The following is a 21,301-nucleotide window of genomic DNA, read 5'->3' on the forward strand; positions in this document are numbered from 1 at the left end:
GTGTCATAGTGCAGGATGGATACAGCAGGGTTCAATTTGAACCCTGTCTCTATAAAACAACACACAGGCAGTGACCGTGTCCCTTTGCATGTCCTCGCAGTTCTTGCTGTTAAGGAGTGGGCATCACCTAACATTAAAATTAAATACAACTTCTGAGTGAAGGAACATTTAGCTGACAGAAGGGGATGAGTTGGAACTCTTTTCTTTGTTCGTGTCTGAACGAAAGTCTGGCCATTACTGCCCCTTTTAGAAAGAAAAAGCGTGTAATAAGATGTCAAAAGTGAGCTTTGCATGTGAGTCATTCCCGAGGATGGTTCTCTCATGGCAAACAAGACACTGAGACTAAAGTATGCAAATTTGAAAAGAATATTAAATAATGCATTTTAAAATAGTCTAGTGCAGTGGTGTATAACAAGGGTCTTATGGAATCTTGTTACATTTTGGTAGTAGCTGTCGTGTTTCATTATTCCCACGTAGTTCTCATTAAAGAAAAGACTGAACCCCTGCTGTAGTTCACAGTCCAACTCGCTTTCAGAAGGCTTCCAGAATCTGCCATCTGCATAAGAAAACGCTTCCATTTGAATTCAATTTCAGCACAGAACAATTTTCTTTGTGGGCAGAATCACAATTTATGTGAACTATAGAACCGTTCTGCTCAAGACTTCTCAAGTGTGAATATTTCAACAGAAAAAAAACTCTTCCCCCCCCCATCTTCAACTTTATTTTATATTCTCACTGTCAAATTAATTCAAAATGAAATTGAAAAAAGATCAATTATAATCGCTGCCCTTGCATCAGGAAAAACAGTGAAAGTCTAATTCCGAGGGAGAAGTTTTTCATAATGGTTCCTAGATAAATAAAGACAGTCCATAGAGTTAATGGTATTTCAAAAAGGATGTTGGCATATCTTTGCCTACATGTGAACAAGTTAATAGTATTCTTGTAAGAGCACAAGACTGTCACTTATCTTCATGTGCCAATCAAATAAAGGCATGGGTGAAAAGTTTACATATAATCTTACATTTCCCTTATTATCCTATGGCAACATTAAAGTAATAAAGCTACAGCCATGTGCGCACACAAAGAATCGATGCATACGGTGCCCAGGAAGCCATATGGAAATGTCCCACAAATTGGCACCAGCACTATACTGATGAGTATAACGTCTTATATATACACACATTTGCTAGCACGATGTGTATATACAATGTGCAGCGGGCCCACCTTTTGGATGATGGATCCTTTTCAAGTTATTTGTTTTGAAATACATGGCGTGTCTATGTGGAAATGTACAAACAAGTAACGAGATAAGTGCATCAAAACCTGAGATGAAAACATGAGAATGATGGAAGCAATCATCTGCCTAAAAATCCCAGCTGATCAGAGGAGCAAGTTATAGGTAATGTGGTCTCTCCGATATGAACACATTGTTTTGTCTGCTCCTAGAAGTATGTTGCATTCCCTAATGACGATCCCATTTACATTATCTGAAATTTCCATATATGTTCACAATTACACAGTAACCATTAGTGAGAAATCCCTGTGTTACGATAAGAAAAGATGAGGCTTTTGATCTGGCAAAAGATCTGGAAAGAAATATTAAAGAACTAAAAGAATGTCAGAAAGAAAGCCTGAGGAACCTTTTCAAGTACAAATCTGATACTATAACGGCGTTTTCTGCTCCGTTTTATTAAGCTAGATTGATTTTTCAATCCTTTTCAGGTTTAGAGGGGGAAAAAAACAATTTAAACAGCTGAGCGGTACAGCGACACGGGTTTATTTCTCACAGCAAAGCCAGTGTGCAGTAAATCTAGCAATAGACAAAGATCGAGCAAGAAGCTGGGGAAGCCACAGATATTAACATATACAGGAATCAGAGCTTCTTGGTTACACACGGTAAGGTACACTCAGCAGCTTAAGAGAGACTTACCATAAAGTGGTCTTAATAGCGTATTATCTTTTACTTATATGGTGCAAATTTAAATATGAAAATATTTGCACGTTAAACTCGCATTCCCCGATCCTTATGCTCTTACACCTATACAAATCCTGGTACAAATACAGAAGGCCCTCCGTAACACTGCTCCTCCATATTTCTGCCCTCATAAGCAAATACTCTTCTACTCGATCCTTGCGTTCTTCCCATGGGCTACGGCTCTCCTCCCCCTTATCACCTCTTCCTTTTCCCATTAACAAGAATCTACTTCCACTGAACCTTCAGCATTCACCCTCCCTCCCGACATTCAACAAACATCTCAAAACCCACTTCTTCAGAGAAGCCGCACCATCTTAGCTGCTAGAACTTCCCTGTCATTGATACAACAACCATACTACCTCTCACCCTTTCTCTGTGCCTTATGTTTGTCACCCCATTTCCCTCTAGATTGTCAGTTGCGAGCAGGGCTTTCTCCACCTAATGTATCGATTTGTCTTAGTCTGTCAATTCTTGTCTTGTCAGACCCCCTGAATATATGTATTGTATTAAGCGCTGCGTAAATTGTTGGCGCTATATAAATAAAAGATAATAATAATAATAATGTCTCATTCAAGTGTCAATATAAAAAAAAATACCTCTTGTTTTCTGTTGTTCTGGAAGAGCTGCCATCTTGCTGCTGCATCACATTTTAAATTGCTGCCTCACCCTACAAGATTTGTCATAACAGCTGTACAGCGGCTCACAATGTGACAGTTTCCTTGTAACGCTAACATGGCTTTACAGACTGACAAGAATTACACTTCCAAATGTTTTTTTTATACTATATAGCGTCAATGAAAAATCAAACTGCCTAGGAACTAACCATACAATTTGGCTACTTAAAAACAAGAGTTCATCGTACTGTGAAAAAAAATATTTTTCCTAAGGTAGAAGATGCAACCGACCTCCTCCTCTGTGGTTGGACAATTCTTGCCACTGACTGGCTGCTTGAAGCAGCCAATCAGTGGCAGGAAAACACATTTAATGTACATGAGCAAAAGAGTCTGAATAGAACCCAATCCACAGCATTTGTTGATGATTATGTGGAGAAGGGGTGCAACACACATGTAAAGGGACCTTTCATCTATCATATGCATTAAAGTGGGTATGATAACTGCAGCGCCCCTTTAAATTTATGCTTGAGACAATTAGTCATTTAAACATTAAACGACTGTCATGTTGTATCTAACTTGCAAAGCACCTGCTTCCTATGATCAGGTTATCTGAGGAGGATGCCTACGAGAGGTTTGCAACTTCCCAGAAAACCGGACAAACAGATACAAAGCAGAAACTTTACTCATGAAATCAAATTATATTTAATTATGTATCAGAATAGCAAAAGAAAAACAAAGTTTGTTAAGGTCATAACTAAAATCCCTTCGCTTCATCCACGTGTTACTTTAACACACTAAATTTAATATGTTAATCAAAAAAATAAATAAACTTTGGCCAAAACCTTAAATATATTTTATGAATTTGTATATATTAGGAAAAATACTTGGAAACCCCCAAAATCCATGCACTGGAAATATTAAGATGAAGTTAGTTTATGTGGGTTACACTCAACATTAATCAAATTGCTAAAGGGTTTCACTTTAATGTATTAATTGTTGATAATATAAACTAGAATCTCACACTACAGTTAATGATGCCTATAATAATGGTTCTTATCTGCGGTCAGATTCTATGGAATAATGGATACAATCCCTAGGGACTGACAGGCCATTAAGGTTAAATCATATACAACAATAAAAGGAACTAATAACCTTTAAAGATTTGCTCTTTCCTGGCAATTTCCTTACAGATACATTATAGATAAATACACCAGTAGACCCCATTACCAGAGGAATTATAACAGAAGAAAAACATTTTTTTTCCCAATACACGGTATAAAAATATTTATTGAAAAACATCCCACCCCAAAAAGAAAACGTGAAACATAGTTAACCTGTTCCCTTAAACGTAACAAAAAGAAAAAATAAATTGAATGTGCAGCATGGCAATAAAGAAACTCACAATTGCTTTGAAGGCATTTACTGTTGAAATGAAAAACTATAAAGGTTATTGCAATACAGCGTGTCCACCAAAGATGGAAACATAAAGAAACTGATCCAAAACGTGAAGCAACACATACGGGCCTCAGAAAATCACTGATACTTCATCAGACCACGGATGGAAGTTGGGGTGTAAAATGTAAATAGATGTTCCATCCAACAAACTGTAGCCTGAAATATATAGCATTCAAATATAGCACCACGTTCAAAAATGTAAAGAAACGATATGATCATTGGTGCACGCATTGTCCTACTGCCAAGTCATTCTTCACTCAATTCCACACACATTTCATGGAGAAGGTTGATGTTCCTTCAATGTTTCTTGTGAAAGTCATGCATGAACGTATCATAAACGGGCTGTCCATGAGGCTTGGACACTGGTACATACCGCTATAGTGTTAATATGTAATGAAGTAGCTGACATGGCACATTTCCACAGACTAAATAGAAAATATACACTGCTTGTGCCTGGCGACAGGTAAGTGGCTATATCATGCAGACACATGGATGGATTCCCTCATGGTCTACTACAGCCTTGAAAATGCATTTATTAACGGTTTCAATGCATTTCTTGCCTTGTCTTTAAAAGGATATTGGATAATCCAGATATAAACACAAAAACATAAAATAAACTTTCAATCGGAAGTTAACAAAAAAGGGAGCGAAGCTTGTCTAGAGAGACCTTAAAGTCTTCAGATGTAAAATGACAATCTAGACCACCTTTAACCTGTCATGTCATTCCAATGCCATGATTATTATTTTTGAGCAGGTGTGTGTAGGGGTGTATCGAAAGGGCAAAAGTATCCTTTTAAATGGGGAATAACACAAGGAGAGTAACACATAAGGAGAGCAGCTAGCTGATTGGGACAGTTGCATGTAGGTGAAACACACCTCTCCTGCCACGTGATACGATTACTGCCAGTCAGCTTCAGCGCTGGCTTTGCCAATGTCACAAGGAAAGGTTAACAAGACACCTTTGTGCACATGCCCTGGAAATGGTCTGTAGGTCTCTAGAGCTGCAGCTTCTTGCAAATATAAAAATACTCAAAATGTCTTACACATTCTTTTTTAGTGGGGTTGTCAGGGGCATTAAAGTGCCCCTTTAAAACTAGAACAGGATTATTTTAGACAGGCAAACACTGAGCGTTTTATTCTTCGCAAAGGGGTCAATCCGCTAAAAAGGAGAGTTGTGATTTAAGCCCCTTGACTTTACTATACATTAAAAAGCTTCAACCCCAGTAAGCTTTTCCTCACATTAGTTAAATCAGCGAAATGTCTCCAACTTCACCTCACCCATTGAATTATATGCCTTAAACAGGGCCAGTTCAACATTTCGTAACAGAATGCTCACCCTCCATAATGAATAGTGAAGCAAGGAAGTTGGAAACGACAACTCTCTCACAAACTCTCCTTTTAGTGAATAAACCCCAGACAAGACTAAACATCTATCAGTTTTCTTTGACTACTACTTCATCCATCAATCGGGTAACTGCCGCTTTAAACACAAGCATGGAAGGAAGTATTGTCCCTTCTTACATCGGAAGTGATAGTGCGAGGGTAAGAACCACACAATCGCTTTCTATATACAGGAAGCATTACTAGACATAAACATAACATGTTGCGAGGGAAATGTACACTTACTATGCCCATCAGTTCTCTTCTCTTAGCGTATTGTGGGAATTTCTGCAACTATTTTTGCTATTTTAAGTGTGGGGGGGGAGGGATATTGGTACAGTCCACCTCCTCCATGGCTCGGCCGACTTTGAAAGGTGGGCTCATAATGATATAGAGATATATTTTATTGGCATTAGAGAAGCATCTCGGTGGCATCTTGGATGCACTCAGTAGTCCACATAGCAGATCAAAAGAATCTGTTCGTTTTCTATAACACGGTAAACATTTCTGTGGCAAAAGCACAAATCACATAAGCTAACTGTGCCCATTATGCAGAGGAAAGGTGCCGTGTCTGGTCATTCTTCATGCATAATTCATAAAAAATGAGATGTCTCAGCTCAACGCGTCTCACCTCCAAGCCACCAGTTCTCTTCTCCTGCAGCCGTGGGCTCTTATTTGAAAACACGTACAACTTGCAATTTATTCTAGTGGTTTTTTTTTGCGATAAAACGCAAACGTTATTTTGAACCACTTTACATTGATTTCACCTTAAAATAAAGAAAACTGCATGTCTCATTCTCAGACTATATTTCCTCCCAACTGGTCATGGTACAGGAACCCTTGAGAACATCTTAAGAATTGCTACCAGGGAGCTGTCATATAACATATAACTGTCATTTAGCATTATGCTCTGATCTCCCCTTCTTCTACCACTTTGCAGGGAAAATTATTTCATATGTATATTATTTCAGTCAGTGGCCCCCATGTTAGCAGATCCGGCTATATTAACACCTTGGGTGTGGTACCGGTACCCAAAAGTCCACATGCAATTGATGCCGATCCCTAAATCCAGTTCTGAGAGAGTTCCGTATTCATAAAGACACAGGACATTCATGCATTACAAAGCATGTGCGCAACATACAAGCTCCACTACAGTGTGCATGTAGCATGTCAACTTCCTCAAGACCGTGACATGTATTTGGCATTACGTCGGAAACATGAAGGATTTGATGGCTGTCAGTATCAATGAAGATACCCGCCCGGTGAGGATGCGCACCGTGACTGACACAAGCTCGGTGGCATCCTGCGATGAGGCGGTAATGTGCCCTGAAGGCTCCACACGCAGCGCAGCCCCGTGTGTGCGAGGATGTCGCAGTCGGTCCGTACACTCATACAATGAAATGCACGCACCCGGTACGCTGTCATTCAGCGGGTAGCTCACACAAGGCGCACTCACCCATGCCGCTGCTCGGTTTTTCTCTCCGTGTCTCCGTGTTTTTGATTCCCCACCCGTCCCGGCCTGTCACGTGACTGCAGGCTGCCTCTCCCGTGTATGTGTATATGGGTGTATGTTAGGTACCCGGGGAGGAGGCAGACACGCGCCTAGGAAGCTGGAGAGCACGCAGGAGACACCGCGAGAGCTGGCACGCGCTCGATCCTAGTACACTGCTCTGGGAGGGAGGAAGCGAGCGCGCATGCGTAGCACGCATCCCGACCCACGGCCCGCGCCCCACCCTGCCGGGCGGCAGCTTCTCACCCTGCCTGGCGGCCGCTTCCTCATTCTGCACGTTTGCCACTGCTGTTGGCTTTACCGGCAAACGACAGAGAGGGAGTGCGCTGTACCGAAGCGAGCCGGTGCTCTCCATAAGAGGACATTTTTATAGATCTATATGTGTATAAATCGAAAAGAAAATGAGCAATGCAATATACAATAATAGGTTTTTATTGGAGCAACATTCCATTTCAGGGACCATTTTTCCAATTTACACTACTGGACTAACGGTTATCCCAAGCTAGATAGATAGAAATACATCAACACACACACACACATACATACACACACGCACACATACATATATACACATACATGTACACACATATCCTTCCTTCAGTTTTAAATAGAAATAGTTCATTAATAAAGGCAGATAGTTTTTTAAATGCTTTGCAATTGAAAATGCCGTTGCTATACCTTCCAATTGCCCCTTTTTCAACGCACAACGTTCTGTCTTTCTTTCCCTCCTCAATATGCCTCTTTTTGTAGAATCTCTGAAACTCTAAAACTCCCAATTATATGTATATATAATAAAATATGGCATATTAAATGCCTAATTAACAGCTATCATAGGTAAACTGTTTTTATAATGCCTTGCTCCATGGGTGTTGGGGTTCAACAAGGCATTCAGGATAGCCAAAAAAATGCTGAGGCCCTGGATGATTGCTCTCTGTATTCTACAAAGATATCCTGAGTTGGAAATGGGCGCAGGACAAAAGATGTCAAAATTCTAAGTTGAAAAACTAAATTGCACAAAAAGTGGCCTTTTAGCCCCTAAACAACCTGACAAACATATGCATGGGTGGTAATACTGTATGCCTCCTGCATACAGTGACACCACCCATGCATATCTGCCCATATCCAATTCAGAACATCTTTGAAGATGGCCAATTCAAACCACACAATTTTCAGAGCTAGACACCCCAGGGTATTTCCTATGTTGCTGAACACAAATTGGGTTGTTGTTGGCACATATATTTACCAGGAGCTATAAATGCATACTGGAAGTACTACCACAAACATTGACAACGGCTGGGGGTGGAATGTGTTAATACCACCATCTAAAATATGGTTTTTCCAGTTTTCAAAAAGATATGGTTTGATGTGGGTAAATTGAATTGACCGGCTTCAAATATTTCCTTAATAGGACATGGGGGCAAAATGACTAGATCTGAAAAAATTGTTTTGAAATAGCAAAACGCTACCTGTACGTATTGCCCTATAATTTGCAAATAAACATTGGGCATTTATAAACACAAGACAAATATTATAATCTATTTAACAGTTTTTTTATTAGCTTTGTCACTGTTTCGCTGGACTATTAAGGAAGGTCGTCCCCGCAGAAGTTCTTCTGCCCAAACTACCGCTACTGAGAGGGGAATTCCCGGCAGCAGTAGTCCAGGACTTAGACGATCCCAACAGTGGACAACCTCCCACCAGCTGGAGATAGGTTCTGAGCGGCAGCAGCCGCGGCAAGGCGCAGCACAAGACAGGAGCACAATGCGGGTATGTCAGGACCCTGGTAAGCAGGTCGGGTAGGAGCCCAGTAGCAGGGGATACAAGGGGTTCTGTTTGCACCCCACGATGCATGACGGTAAGTGATGTGGTACGGACAGGCGAAATAACACACAGCACAACAGAATACGAGGAAAGGTACTGTATTGATATAAGATATCACCAGCAAGTAAAGGCAGTAGTCTCTAGGCAGGATGCCCACTGGCAGGGCTGACGGTTACGGAGGCCCACTGGGTGGGCTGACGGGTACGGAGGCCCACTGGGTGGGCTGACAGCAGGAAGCCCACTGGCAGGGCTGACTGGTACGGAGGCCCACTGGGTGGGCTGACGGCAGGAAGCCCACTGGCAGGGCTGACGGGTACGGAGGCCCACTGGGTGGGCTGACGGCAGGAAGCCCACTGGCAGGGCTGACGGGTACGGAGGCCCACTGGGTGGGCTGACGGCAGGAAGCCCACTGGCCGGGCTGACGGGTACGGAGGCCCACTGGCAGGGCTGACTGGTACGGAGGCCCACTGGGTGGGCTGACGGCAGGAAGCCCACTGGCAGGGCTGACGGTTACGGAGGCCCACTGGGTGGGCTGACGGCAGGTAGCTCAGGTACAAGACACGGGTAGCTCAGGTACAGGCAGGTAGCTCAGGCACTGGCAGGTAGGTCACGGTACAGGGCCAAAGCAGAGCGGTCCATGCACTTCAATGCAAAGGCCCTGACTAAAGGGCAGGGCAGGTTAATAAAGGCCAGGTTCTACTCAGGTGATCAGACTCAGCTGACCTGGTAATCTGATCTGAGCACTCCAGAGGGAGGGGGAGGTAGTGGTAGCAGCAGGACATTACTGCGAAAAATAATGCATGGTCCGGGCTAGCATGGTGGAATCCTGACAGGGTAGTCAGCAAAGCCAGGGGTCTGATACACGGAGCAGGATAGTCGGACGAGCCAGGGGTCTGATACACGGAGCAGGTAGTCAGCCAAGCCAGAGGTCAGATGCACGGAGCGGATAGTCAGACGAGCCAGGGGTCAAAACCGGAGATCACAAGCAAAGGTACCGAATCGTAGAGCAAGGGAGAGTCAACAAGCCAGAGGTCAAAACCAGGAAACTTGATTGCATGAGCCAAAGACATAAACTGAAGACCACAACAGGGTGCTTGTGAAAGGTACAGCCAGCTTTTTAAAACTGGCGCCATTCCACAAGCCCCTCCCAGACCAGAACCAAAACCACGCCCCCCAGCCGTCCATCATTCCTCCAGCAACGTGCAGCGTGCCCGGGAGGCGGACCAATGACCGGAGGACGGGTAAGTACACAGGCTCCGGGAACTACTGTTCCCGGGGCCGAATCCTCCCCGTGTCCCAACACCTCGGACGGAGGATTGTCCGCTGTCCGGGGAGATGTTTTCCCGGGACCCGCGGACAACCCTTCGCCCGCTACTAATGCCGCGAGCGGAGGACCGCCCGCCGTCCCGAACGGCCGGCGTACGGGAACCGCGGGCAGACCTCCTCCCGGCGGCGTCCGGAGCCGGGATGGTAACACTCCCGGCGGCGTCCGGAGCCGGGATCGTGACAAGCTTTTGTAGAGGATCAAAAGATTTTTCAAATGAAAATCATATTTTTCACAATATTTTATTGTTTTTTTTAATAGTAAATGAGATATGATCAAAAGAAAGGCCATCTTGTCCTTAAAAAAATTGTGTGGGTACAGTAAAGAAGAAAATTACAGCTAAAAACAAACAGCAGAAATGTCCAAAAAAACATTGTCACAAAGGATACCAACAATAAAAAAACAGTCTTGCCACCTCTTTGCATGGACTCCAATGCAATCTACTGAATGCTAATCACAGCAGTCATGCGTTAGACAGATAATGAGACTTAGCTCCTCCCCTGGCTGCTGCTACTGAAAGCAGGAAGCATTCTTAGGTACACATCTTGCACATGCCCAGTAGCACTCTCATTGAAGTCCATGAGAATATCAGCAGCCAAGCACATGCATCCTTTTGGAACAGTATCCGTTTGTATTGAACCAACAGCTAGATGTTTCCAATTGGATGAAACATTTTTTATATGATAGGATTTTGCTTTTAAATGTGGATTTCCATTAGCTAAATTCCTACATTTCAGAAAGATGTGTTAAATGTATTTTATGATGTAGCACAGGTCCACCTGCTTCTGGACTCCAATCAACAACTTCATCATAATTTCAAGCATACATATAAATGGAGATGATCACTGATCAGTTTTTGGGTTTTGAATTCATTCATCAGTTAAAGTTTCACAAATAATAGAGGGTAGCAAGCAATTGTCTGCACATGTTATGTGTAATTGGATCAAATACTCATACTCTTTTTACAGATCACTAATACTATAACAATGATTTGATATGTTCAGATGCACTTTTAGATGTTTATTTTTATCATATGTTCTGATATTACTGTACAATTCAGTATTCAGTATTTTCAGAACACAAATTTCTTTTGGTGCATTCAACAGAATACATTAAATGAATTTAATACATTCCTATATGAACATATTTGAACAGAATAAGGCATGTGTTTTTCTGTATTTTTAGCCATGTCTCATGATAAGCTGATGTGTAAGACACACGTGTGATAAAAATAAAAGTAATTAAAAAAATCTTTTTTTACACATTATGTTTTACACATTTTTTTCATAAATATCTCCTCACTCATGTTACCATGGGATGTGGACATTTCTGGAATAAAGAACCTGTCATCCAAGACTGATTTGATTTTCTGTGCTTGTCTGCAGATCAAACCACAGCACACATTAAAACCCATTATGTCATACTATAGTATGAGAACTCAACTGCATCTTTTTTGGAACAGCATTTACCAAATCATAAGGTACTCTTATTTTGTACCTCTCATCTTTTATTTATGAAAGTCCACAAAAGGTCAAGAAACACTGCAGTCAATAGACCTTGTACTAGGATCTCCATAAAAACAATGTGGTTTCTGAATATGTCGATTACATGGTAAAAGCATACAGAAGCATTTCAACTTTTGGGTCCCAAACCCACAAGATGATTGCTAACAGATGCATAGAAAGGTTTAGTGGGCCCATCTCACAGCCACGGTACACAGTGCGATGCAAACCACCGTGCCTCCAATGTAAATGAACTGTACAAGGATTAAACGGTACACAAAGAGTACTCAAATGGTCTTACAATCCAGAGATCATCATTGATTAGGTTATGTGTTGAGAACATTGCATGGAGGTTAGCAAACCACATGTATGGAGAAGTGTTCTGCCGAATGTATTTTCTGCATGAAAAGCCTGGAAGCTATAAAAAAAATCTTAAAGAGCCAGCATGCTGCCTGGTAATTTCATGGATGCTAAAATGGATTACACGCTGATAGGAAACTCTGCTCCCTCCTGGCATGCAAGGATCAGGGATGGTGTACACATGCATGCTCTCACACACACACACATATATATATATATATTCAGACACCTATATCTCCCCCCTGCAAACACATATATCCCACCCTGCTTACCGCACAGTGTGCAAGCAGCCTCGTGACATCACATGACCTCCGATACAGTCCTGTCTCCCTATGCTGGTTCAAAATTGTTTAGAAATGACCTGGACCGCACCAATCGAGGTCTGAAGGGCCTTTTCTAAAAAAAGTTTATGCTGTGTATACAAAACATTGATTTTTCTTTTGAAGATAACCTTCAACATATTATACATCTTTTGTAAAAGTTATATACACAAACTGTAAATAAAATGAAACATTGACTCTCAAATATTTTGAACAATCTATTATATGCAACAAGAGATAAATGAAAATGCGCATATTCTGCACTTAATTCTAACATCAGTTATCTATGAGTATATAAACAGGGTAATCTTTGCTTCTATGCACAAGATTGTAGTTGACTGTGGGGTGGTCTTCTGTTGTGATGATGGGTTGAAGGAAGGTGTTCCAGAGCCAAGGTGTACAGCCACCTTGTTTTTCATTGTGGCAAGAGGGGGAATGGAGTTCTCTGGTGCAAGTGTAGCAATTTTAAGTATTGAAGACTGGGATCTCAACATTGCTATTATTTATCATTGTCATCATCACTGTCATCATTGTCATCATCCTCCTCATCTTTTTGTTGGCCATAGCCTTCCATGATCTCTTGAATTTTGTCTCTGTGTTTTAGTTATTTTCTTCTTTTGCTCCATCCATTCTCCCTTCAATAGTTATAAATTGCTCAGGTCTTGGTGTCAGGGCTATCGGCATGTATGGGAGTAGCCTCATCTTTTGCTATACGCAAGAACAAGTTTACCTAGTTATCTTCTCTAGCCAATGTTGTAATTTTACTTACTTTACCGACCTGTCTTGGCTGTATAGGGGCATAACTTGAAACCACCGGGCACTGGTACGAAAAATTGCCCTGGGTCCCCAAACCTCAACAGCTGGTCTGTGCCATCATTGCCCCCACCCAACTGGTCTGTGCCTTCTTTGCCCCTTGCCTCCTTCAACCATACAACAGATGTAAACACACTTACAGAAATTACACACACTCCATCTCACCCCACTTAAAGAATAACACATGCATGCTCACACACACACAGAAGTCCACATGCATGCTCACACACACACATCCACATGCATGCTCACACATACACGTCCACATGCATGCATACATGTACACACACACGTCCACATGCATGCACACACACACACACATGTCCACATCCATTCTCACACACAGATACACACATACACATTCATTATCACACACACACACATACACATCCATCCTCATACACACAAGTACACATTTATGATCACACACACAAAGATCGGAAATTTAAGTATAGCAAAAATAAGAAAATTGGCCCAGCCTCCCACATGGGAAAATGTGTCCTGTCCCTTGGAACTCAAAGGCTTAAAGTTTTGGTATAACACACAATGTACAATGCACTTTTGCTTAACAAGTGAACTTTAAAAACTAAATGGAAAAGGTGATTGTTATAAAAATGTAATACAAATAACATTCAGATTTCAGTGTAATAATGTTGTCTTGGATAGTATGATTGGGAACATGCTATATCAAAACATATTTACAGTATGTGCCTGTATGCAGACAATAGATTGAACCCCATACATTACATTTGCATGATGGTTTTTACCTCTAATTAAATCTCGGTCCTCAATTGCAAGCGGAAGACATGATGCTTGTATATTATATTTTTTTAATAGTAGATTTATTGCTGTTCACTAATCTTTTTCTCCTTGTATGGTTCAGATTATTTTCTGTTTTCCTTGCATAACCTTCCCTCTATGTTTCTAAGTATCTAGCCTTCTAGTTATCTGTCTGCCCCTGAACCTTCACAGTAACACATTTAATGTCAGTTAGATAATGTGTATTTGTTTCATAAATATAGTCTTAAGAAGAAGCAGACATTTGCAGTAATGTCAGTAAAATATTATCTCTGCAATGCTGTAATAAAACTGCAAAAACACAAATCTGTAGTGCTGTTAGACAATTCATTTGTAGGCTGTAAGCAATTTTTGCTGGTCTTATTAAATGACACAAGCAAAATGTTATTGTATGGTATTTAACATTAGACTTGCATTGGGTTATCCATACCAACACGAATGGGTTTTATTACTATATTTAGAAAATTATGTCTAAAACACCAAATTTGTGCCAATTTACTTTTCTTGTATGATTTAAACAGCCAGGGTTTTGATTTCTTCTGGATGTTTCTTAAGCCTGTAAATCTACATGGACCTGGTATTTCAGTTGCTTCTGGCTTTCTGGTTGCAACCAGAGAGTCTAATTAGAATATGAAAAGTTAAATTGCCATGACAGAGTTATATTAATACACTTTATTGTACTGTGACCAGTTATGTTGCCAGTCCTTAAAGTAAAGAAGAACATGCGTGACCTCTGTAGCAAAGCAATATGTCATTGAGGCCATACTGTTTCTCAGCAGACACAGAAACCTAGAATTTGACAGCCATTCAGCCCATCTAATCTGCCACTTTTTGCTGAGGCAGAGGGTAGAAACTCAGACCTTAATCAGCCTTTGGTCATGGCGTTATGCTTATCCTGACTTTCCAGTTTTAGACTATGACTTTTTCTTCTAACTTTTGTTTTCTCCTTTGAAATTAACTTTACTCCGTGTATTTAAATATTTCAATCACATCTCCCCTCTCCCTTCTTTCCTCCAAGCTATACATATTGAGATCCCTTAGTCTTCCCTGATAATTTGTATCAAAATTGTTTACCATTTTTGTAGCCATCCTCTGAATTTCAATATGTCAATATCCTTCTGTAGATGGGGTCTCCAGAATTGTACACGATACACTAGGTGATGTCTGACCAGAGATCCATAAAGTGGCAGAACAAATCCCCTCTTTCTGCTAATTCCTCTAGCTATACAAAGCCGTGCTTGCTTTCTTCAACACATTACATTGTAATGTAAGCCCTGTAAGCCCTCAGAAATAATTACTCCCAAGTCCCTGTCAGGCCAGGTATAGGTGTCAGGATAAGGATCCCCAATGCAGAGCTAGTATCACCTGATGAGCCAGACATGGCACAGGAACACCAGAAATGTTGTGCAGGAAAACAAGGAAGAATCATATCCAAGGTTGGCCAGGGTTGGGTATACCAGAGCCGGACTCCAGATGTCAGTACACAGTAATAAGGTAAGAACAAAGTTCAAGGTAAACCAGAAGTCTGGTACACAGTTCAGGATCCAATGGTAACAGTACAACAGGCAAGATAGCTTGGGCATGTGTTCCCCTTTAAAAATATAAGGCAGGTGTTGCCCTTTAAATCTTTTCTTATTAGTGCGAGCATGGAATTACACACCAGAGGTGGTAACCTGCTGCACAGCAGGGACAGGGAGACCATGACCCTGGGATACTCGCCAATAGAACACCTGTGACTGGGACCAGAGCAGTTGGGACCCAGTGCTGTTGTGACAGTCCCTTTCTTCTGTTGTCACTGATGGAACCGTGGCCCCAATGCTATATGCCTTGGAATTCTAAAGTCTTAAGTGCATATATTTTACATTTATCAACATTTACGTAATTTACCATGTTCCAGACTTTGTATCTTCAAAAAGACACAACTTACCATTAAGAGCTTTTGTAATATTGCTAATAAAAATCAATACTGATCCCTGAGGTACCCCAATAGTTACAAGACCTTCCTCTGAATATACACTATTGTTTAAAGGTTTGGGGTTTCTGATCCATTTCTTTATTATAATTTGCTCTTCTTTCAGAAATAAGCATATTTCTAAGTGACCCCAAACTTTTGTATGGATCATTAACCAAAACTCTCTGTCTCCTATCACTCAGCCATTGCCTTATCCATTCAAACACTGCAATTTATTTATAAGTGACAGTGTCAAATGCCATGCTAAATCTAGATATTCTATATCATCTGCTCCACCTTTTTCTATTGTGTTAGTTATCCAGTTCAGATATAAAGTTTGACAGGATCTCCCTGTAATAAACACGGGCTGTGTCTCATCTGGCAAACCATTCACATCCAGATATTTAAAAATAATATCCTTCAGCATGATTTAACCTCCGACAACCACTGACGTAATTTCCCAACTACTGACGTCTAAAGAACTTTACCGTAAGAAAGCCAAGTAAGCAGGGCAGCCATAAGACGTGTTTCTTCTCTACTTTTCACCATCACAGCTTGACAGAACATTTTGATCAGTTTGATTCAGACATCGATTCACTAGAGTGAGCCAGAGCGATTAACCCAAAATTTACATGGCCAACGCTTAAGTAACATAGAGTGTATGATTATAGAGTATCCAACGTAAAAATGTTTTTTTGGATTTTGAACCCAAATGCTAGTATCACATCCACATAAGATGTCTAATGGCTGGTAATCTGGTGATGTTTGGACCTTCGCCATCTTAAATCATCATAATGTGGTGTGTTATGGTTTTTAAGATGCTGTAATAAAACTGTAAAATGTGTATTTTAGCATGAGGACTTTGTCTAAGGTTTGGTTTTCTACTAATTCGTCAGTTTGTAATTGACAGGGACAGCTGGACAGTGAAAGTGCTGGGCGGGATCTTTGATATTTGTCTCTATTTAATTCACATTCTACAACTATGTTCTAATAAATGTATTTATGTATGTAGGATATATTGATCATGGTGTTGTAAATTGTAATAGGAATAATGTATCGGATACCGCGTTAACTATGTAACCCTGAATAATTAACACATTTCAGATCACACCGGGGTGATATAATAATCTTCAGTTATGAATGAGCTGTTGCCAGATAATTATCCTGATTCCCTTTTTTGTGCATTGACTTCCAGAAATTGTATGAGAGTATATTTCGTTTCAGTTTTACAATTACTCGTATCATAATTTGATTGTAGTATTTTTGTTAATAGTCCGGGAATTGTATTTGTAGCGTAATAAATTCTACTGCCTACCATAAACCTATTGCAGAATTTTAAGAAGTGATTATCTTACATTTTGTAAATGCTTGATAGATCATTTGGCCTGACAGTTTTATTGTTTTGTTGTAACTGTGGTTTTTAAACTGTGGGGTGGAAAACATTTTTTGGATGGTACTGAAAAGATGAGAGGTGACACATGGAAATGGTATTTGTAAACTGTGCATTTTATGTATAAAATACACCAAAAGGTAAAGTCAGTTTGTAGCGTGAACAAAAATATATACATTTCAGTATACTCAATTCCACTGGACCAGGCTCAGATTGATCATCTGGTACACAGAACAAGTGCCCAGAGTCCTTCTTTGTGTGGCTGCATATACATCATTAAGCGGCCACTGGCCATGTAGTGCTAGGGACACTTTTCATTCCCATGTCTGGCCCAGCTTTGGGGTTATATATGGTGATGCCAGTGATGCAAAAATAGGAAGAAAATGCAAAAAACAATGTGCCTGTATTAATGGTTCAATGACACCATTTTCCAGAAAGCAGCATTCACACCAAACAGTGGATCTGTAAACAAAAAGATAAACAATCAAACCATAAAAAGTCATGATACAAAAACTTTTGAGGTTCAAAAGAAGAATCGATGACCAACCAGTTTGTTATTTTTATCGATGAACCATTTTGTTACATTAGTTCCAGAAAAAGTCCTTGGATGCACAAGCACTAAAAGCTTAGATAACAAAGATAAGGCTCAAACTCCTGGTTTGCAAGGTCAGTACTTCTACTGTGAATATATGAATAACATGAGTGCATGTTATAAGCAATAAAGTCAAAATCATGCCAACTCATACAGCCAGTCTACTAGCTTATGGATTGCTTTAGAAAATATTAATGGTTTTCCTCTAAAGTGCATTGGGAAATATACTTGACTTTGGTGAATACGTAAGACTACTAATTATTGGAAAATGTACATATTTATACAAATCAAATCTTTTACAATCCTTGCAATTGTAGGTTAGACAGAATATGAATGACCACACAGTTTAATGTGCATGCCCCTCACCCCCCCATATTTATACCCACTATAACACTCATACACTTACACATACTTACTAACAATTATTCATTGACCCACACTTACACACTCAAGCTAACACACACTCCCTCTCACATACACTTACACATACGCATTTATTCTAACACACACTTACGTATCCACATTCATGCTCAAACACACACAAACACATGCCCTTTAATATATTGTGTAATATCACCTATCATGGTTCCATGTGCAATCTACATGTATATATATTACTACATACAGTACTGTGCAAAAGTGTAAGGTACTTGTGGAAAAAATGCTATAAAGTAAGAATGCTTTCAAAAATAGACATGTTAATTTATTTTTATCATTTAGCAAAATGAATGAACAGAAGGAAAAATCTAAATCAAATCAATATTTGGTGTGGCCACCCTTTGTATCCAAAACAGCATCCATTCTTATAGATATACCTGCACAAAATCAGGGATTTTGTAGACCGTAGACACCGTGGTCAGCCAAGGAAACTTAGCACAGCAGATGAAAGACACATAATGCTTACTTCCCTTCTCAAACATATAGTGTCCAGCAGTGCAATCAGCTCAGCATTGGCAGAAAACAGCGGGACCCTGGTACACCCATCTACTGTCTGGAGACGTCTGGTCAGAAGTGGTCTTCATGGAAGAGACACAACTATTGATCAGTGCAAAGAATACAAGCAAAGAAGGCTATGAAAAAAATTGTCTTTATTGTTTAACCTTTTGATCTTTTCTTTAAACAATACACAAAAATACTCCACTTTAATGGATATCAAGCTGCTCTTCATTGGTTGATGCCAGATGAGCCCCCTGCCAGCGACCAATTTTCGTGTATGTTTGTCTGCCGCCATATTTGTTTGTTCTTTGATCGGTTTGAACAACAAAAATGCAACATTCATGTTCATTTTCATGTTCTTCCAAATACGAATGAACAAGTCTACTAAATGATAGGGTTCTGTGTAAGGGTTTCAGTTGTCCCTCTAAAGGGTTCTTTACAATGCACATTGTTAGGGTGTTTGAAGACATGAGGCATAACTAGGGAAAGTCCATTGACGGGTGGGCTTTTGGGGTTGGAGGATCAATGTTATTTTATGTACAAAAAAAATAAAAAAAATCTCAACCAAAACACCAAATTATAATAGAGAGGTGTTAAGATGAGGAAAGGAAAAATAAAGATCACAGGGGCTCTGTGGACGTCAAGTTACTTCTACTTGGAGGTTGTTCCACATATCCACCGCCGCCTCGGTAAAGTAAACCTTCCTTACATTAAGTAACACTTTATTAGATTAATAGCATAATTCATATGCAAATACAATTAACAATTTCGGTGCCTTTAAACAAAAATGTGCATGGATTTACCTCTACAGTCAAGCAAGGATTATATCATGACACTTTCTATGCTGAAGCCATCCCTTCCAGCGCTCCTCTAAAGATAAGGACCATTAAAGTCGGCTACGTCTATTCCATATTTGGCTATTGATGGCAAAAGAATTCCATTGCGTGGAAAAGACTATTATTACTATTATTTATTGATAAATTCTTATTACGGTAATTACAAACAAGACACCTTATACTCCTGAGACATCTAGTGGTTTATATCTGCTAGGTGTCTCTGGAGTAGTTTCTCTCATAAGAACTATTTTAGTCCCAGTTAAACTTAACTTGATCCCTTTGACCCCCCATTTTGATCTTCGTTTAGCTCACATGACCCCTCGCATTTAAAGAAACGTCTCATTGTACAGCATATCTATATTACTCTCTATATTCTCTATTGATATTAATATACGGTATAACAAACAATAATTAGGGACGTTTGTCTCAACACAAACTCATTAAATTAGGAAAACTTGTAAAAAAGTCACCAAACACTTTGTACCCCTGTCATTATTATTCTAGAAACTAAAATCAATACACCAACCCAAAATTAAACATCTAATAAAATGTAGGTGTAAAGGAGTGTTTTTTCCCTCAGAATTGGGTGTGTGGGGAGGGTCTTCCCACTGTATTTTTATTGATTTTGTATAACTTTTATATTTGAGCACTAATAAATAAGTGGTCGTCCAAATAATAAAAAAAGGAGTGGGCACACAAAACACAGAAAAGTGTATAAAAAGTCCATAGTCAATAAGAAATGCAATAGGATCTGAAGGGGTTAATGTGAATTTTGGACCTCCCGTGATTACCCTGCAGTACCCACGCTGTTAATAAAAGGTTGTGGCGGAGTCAGGGACAGTCCGGGTCACTAGTGTCTCCCGTGGAGACACAGGGAGTATACGGTACGTTTCCACGTCTCCATGGCAACGCGTCCCTGTTCCGTATTCCCGAACTGCCCATGCCCGATCTAGAACTCGTTTCTTTACCGTGTCCCGATCCAGCTAGCCCCTGCAGACTTATCTCGGGTCATCGCGGGCATATATGCAAAAGTGAAATATAGCTTCAAAGTTACAGGTATGTCCGTACACGTTTTGTTTTCTTTTTGACGGAAAACTTTTTTTAAGCAAATACGGTAATATTCTTGATAATAAAGATAACATTAATTAGTGACAGCAAAGCAAATAAGGTGTGATGCTTTACATTCATGATAACCCTCTATTTCTTACTATTTATTCTATGATTTTTTTTTATGTAGTGACATTTCTTCTATTAAAAGGAAAATACTAAGTAATGTGAAGGTTTGTGTTGTTAGCTGCTTCTTCATTTGTTTTATGGCAATCTATTGGACCACTGGTGACCCAGTTTCAAAATACCTTGTTTTTACTCCTTTTGGAGCTATAATAAAGCACTTCTAGAATTCTAAGGTTTTTAATTATGATTGTGTATATCATGGAGATCAGTTTTCTGAATTTGGTTTCTTGTGTTGTGTAGTTTTAAAGCCTAATTTGCAGGATATAACTGAATATTAACACTGATGACACTTTTGCTGAATCCTACATTTTACATAACACTAAATAAACCCAAGTAATGTCGTTTAAACCATCTCAACTCTCATGGGTTCTGGGAATCTGCATTTATGTACCCTTAATATTCCCTTATTGGTCCCTTATTGTTAAATGAAAACTGTCACATCACAGCCTTTAATTAAATTGATTTATTGAGATTACTGTGCATTTTGGATC

At 40.0% G+C, this 21,301-nt stretch overlaps 2 protein-coding genes across 3 annotated transcripts in view; one reads left to right on the forward strand and one right to left on the reverse strand.

The window, feature by feature from the left end:
- RAP1GDS1 (Rap1 GTPase-GDP dissociation stimulator 1) overlaps positions 1-7,087 on the reverse strand; it is a 37,508-nt gene extending 30,421 nt beyond the window's left edge. For both annotated transcript variants that reach the window (XM_053461573.1, XM_053461572.1), the window contains exon 1: positions 6,881-7,087. In XM_053461573.1, the coding sequence (XP_053317548.1) occupies positions 6,881-6,884 (4 nt within the window). In that variant the 5' untranslated portion in view covers positions 6,885-7,087. The remainder of the gene's footprint in view (positions 1-6,880) is intronic.
- A 13,419-nt stretch (positions 7,088-20,506) lies between these two features.
- The window catches only part of STPG2 (sperm tail PG-rich repeat containing 2), a 388,217-nt gene continuing 387,422 nt past the window's right edge, over positions 20,507-21,301 (forward strand). The window contains exon 1 of the mRNA XM_053461576.1: positions 20,507-20,633. The gene's annotated coding sequence lies outside the window, so the exon portion shown is untranslated. The remainder of the gene's footprint in view (positions 20,634-21,301) is intronic.

Source organism: Spea bombifrons, chromosome 1, assembly GCF_027358695.1.
Source record: "Spea bombifrons isolate aSpeBom1 chromosome 1, aSpeBom1.2.pri, whole genome shotgun sequence".
Taxonomy (NCBI): Eukaryota; Metazoa; Chordata; class Amphibia; order Anura; family Pelobatidae; genus Spea; species Spea bombifrons.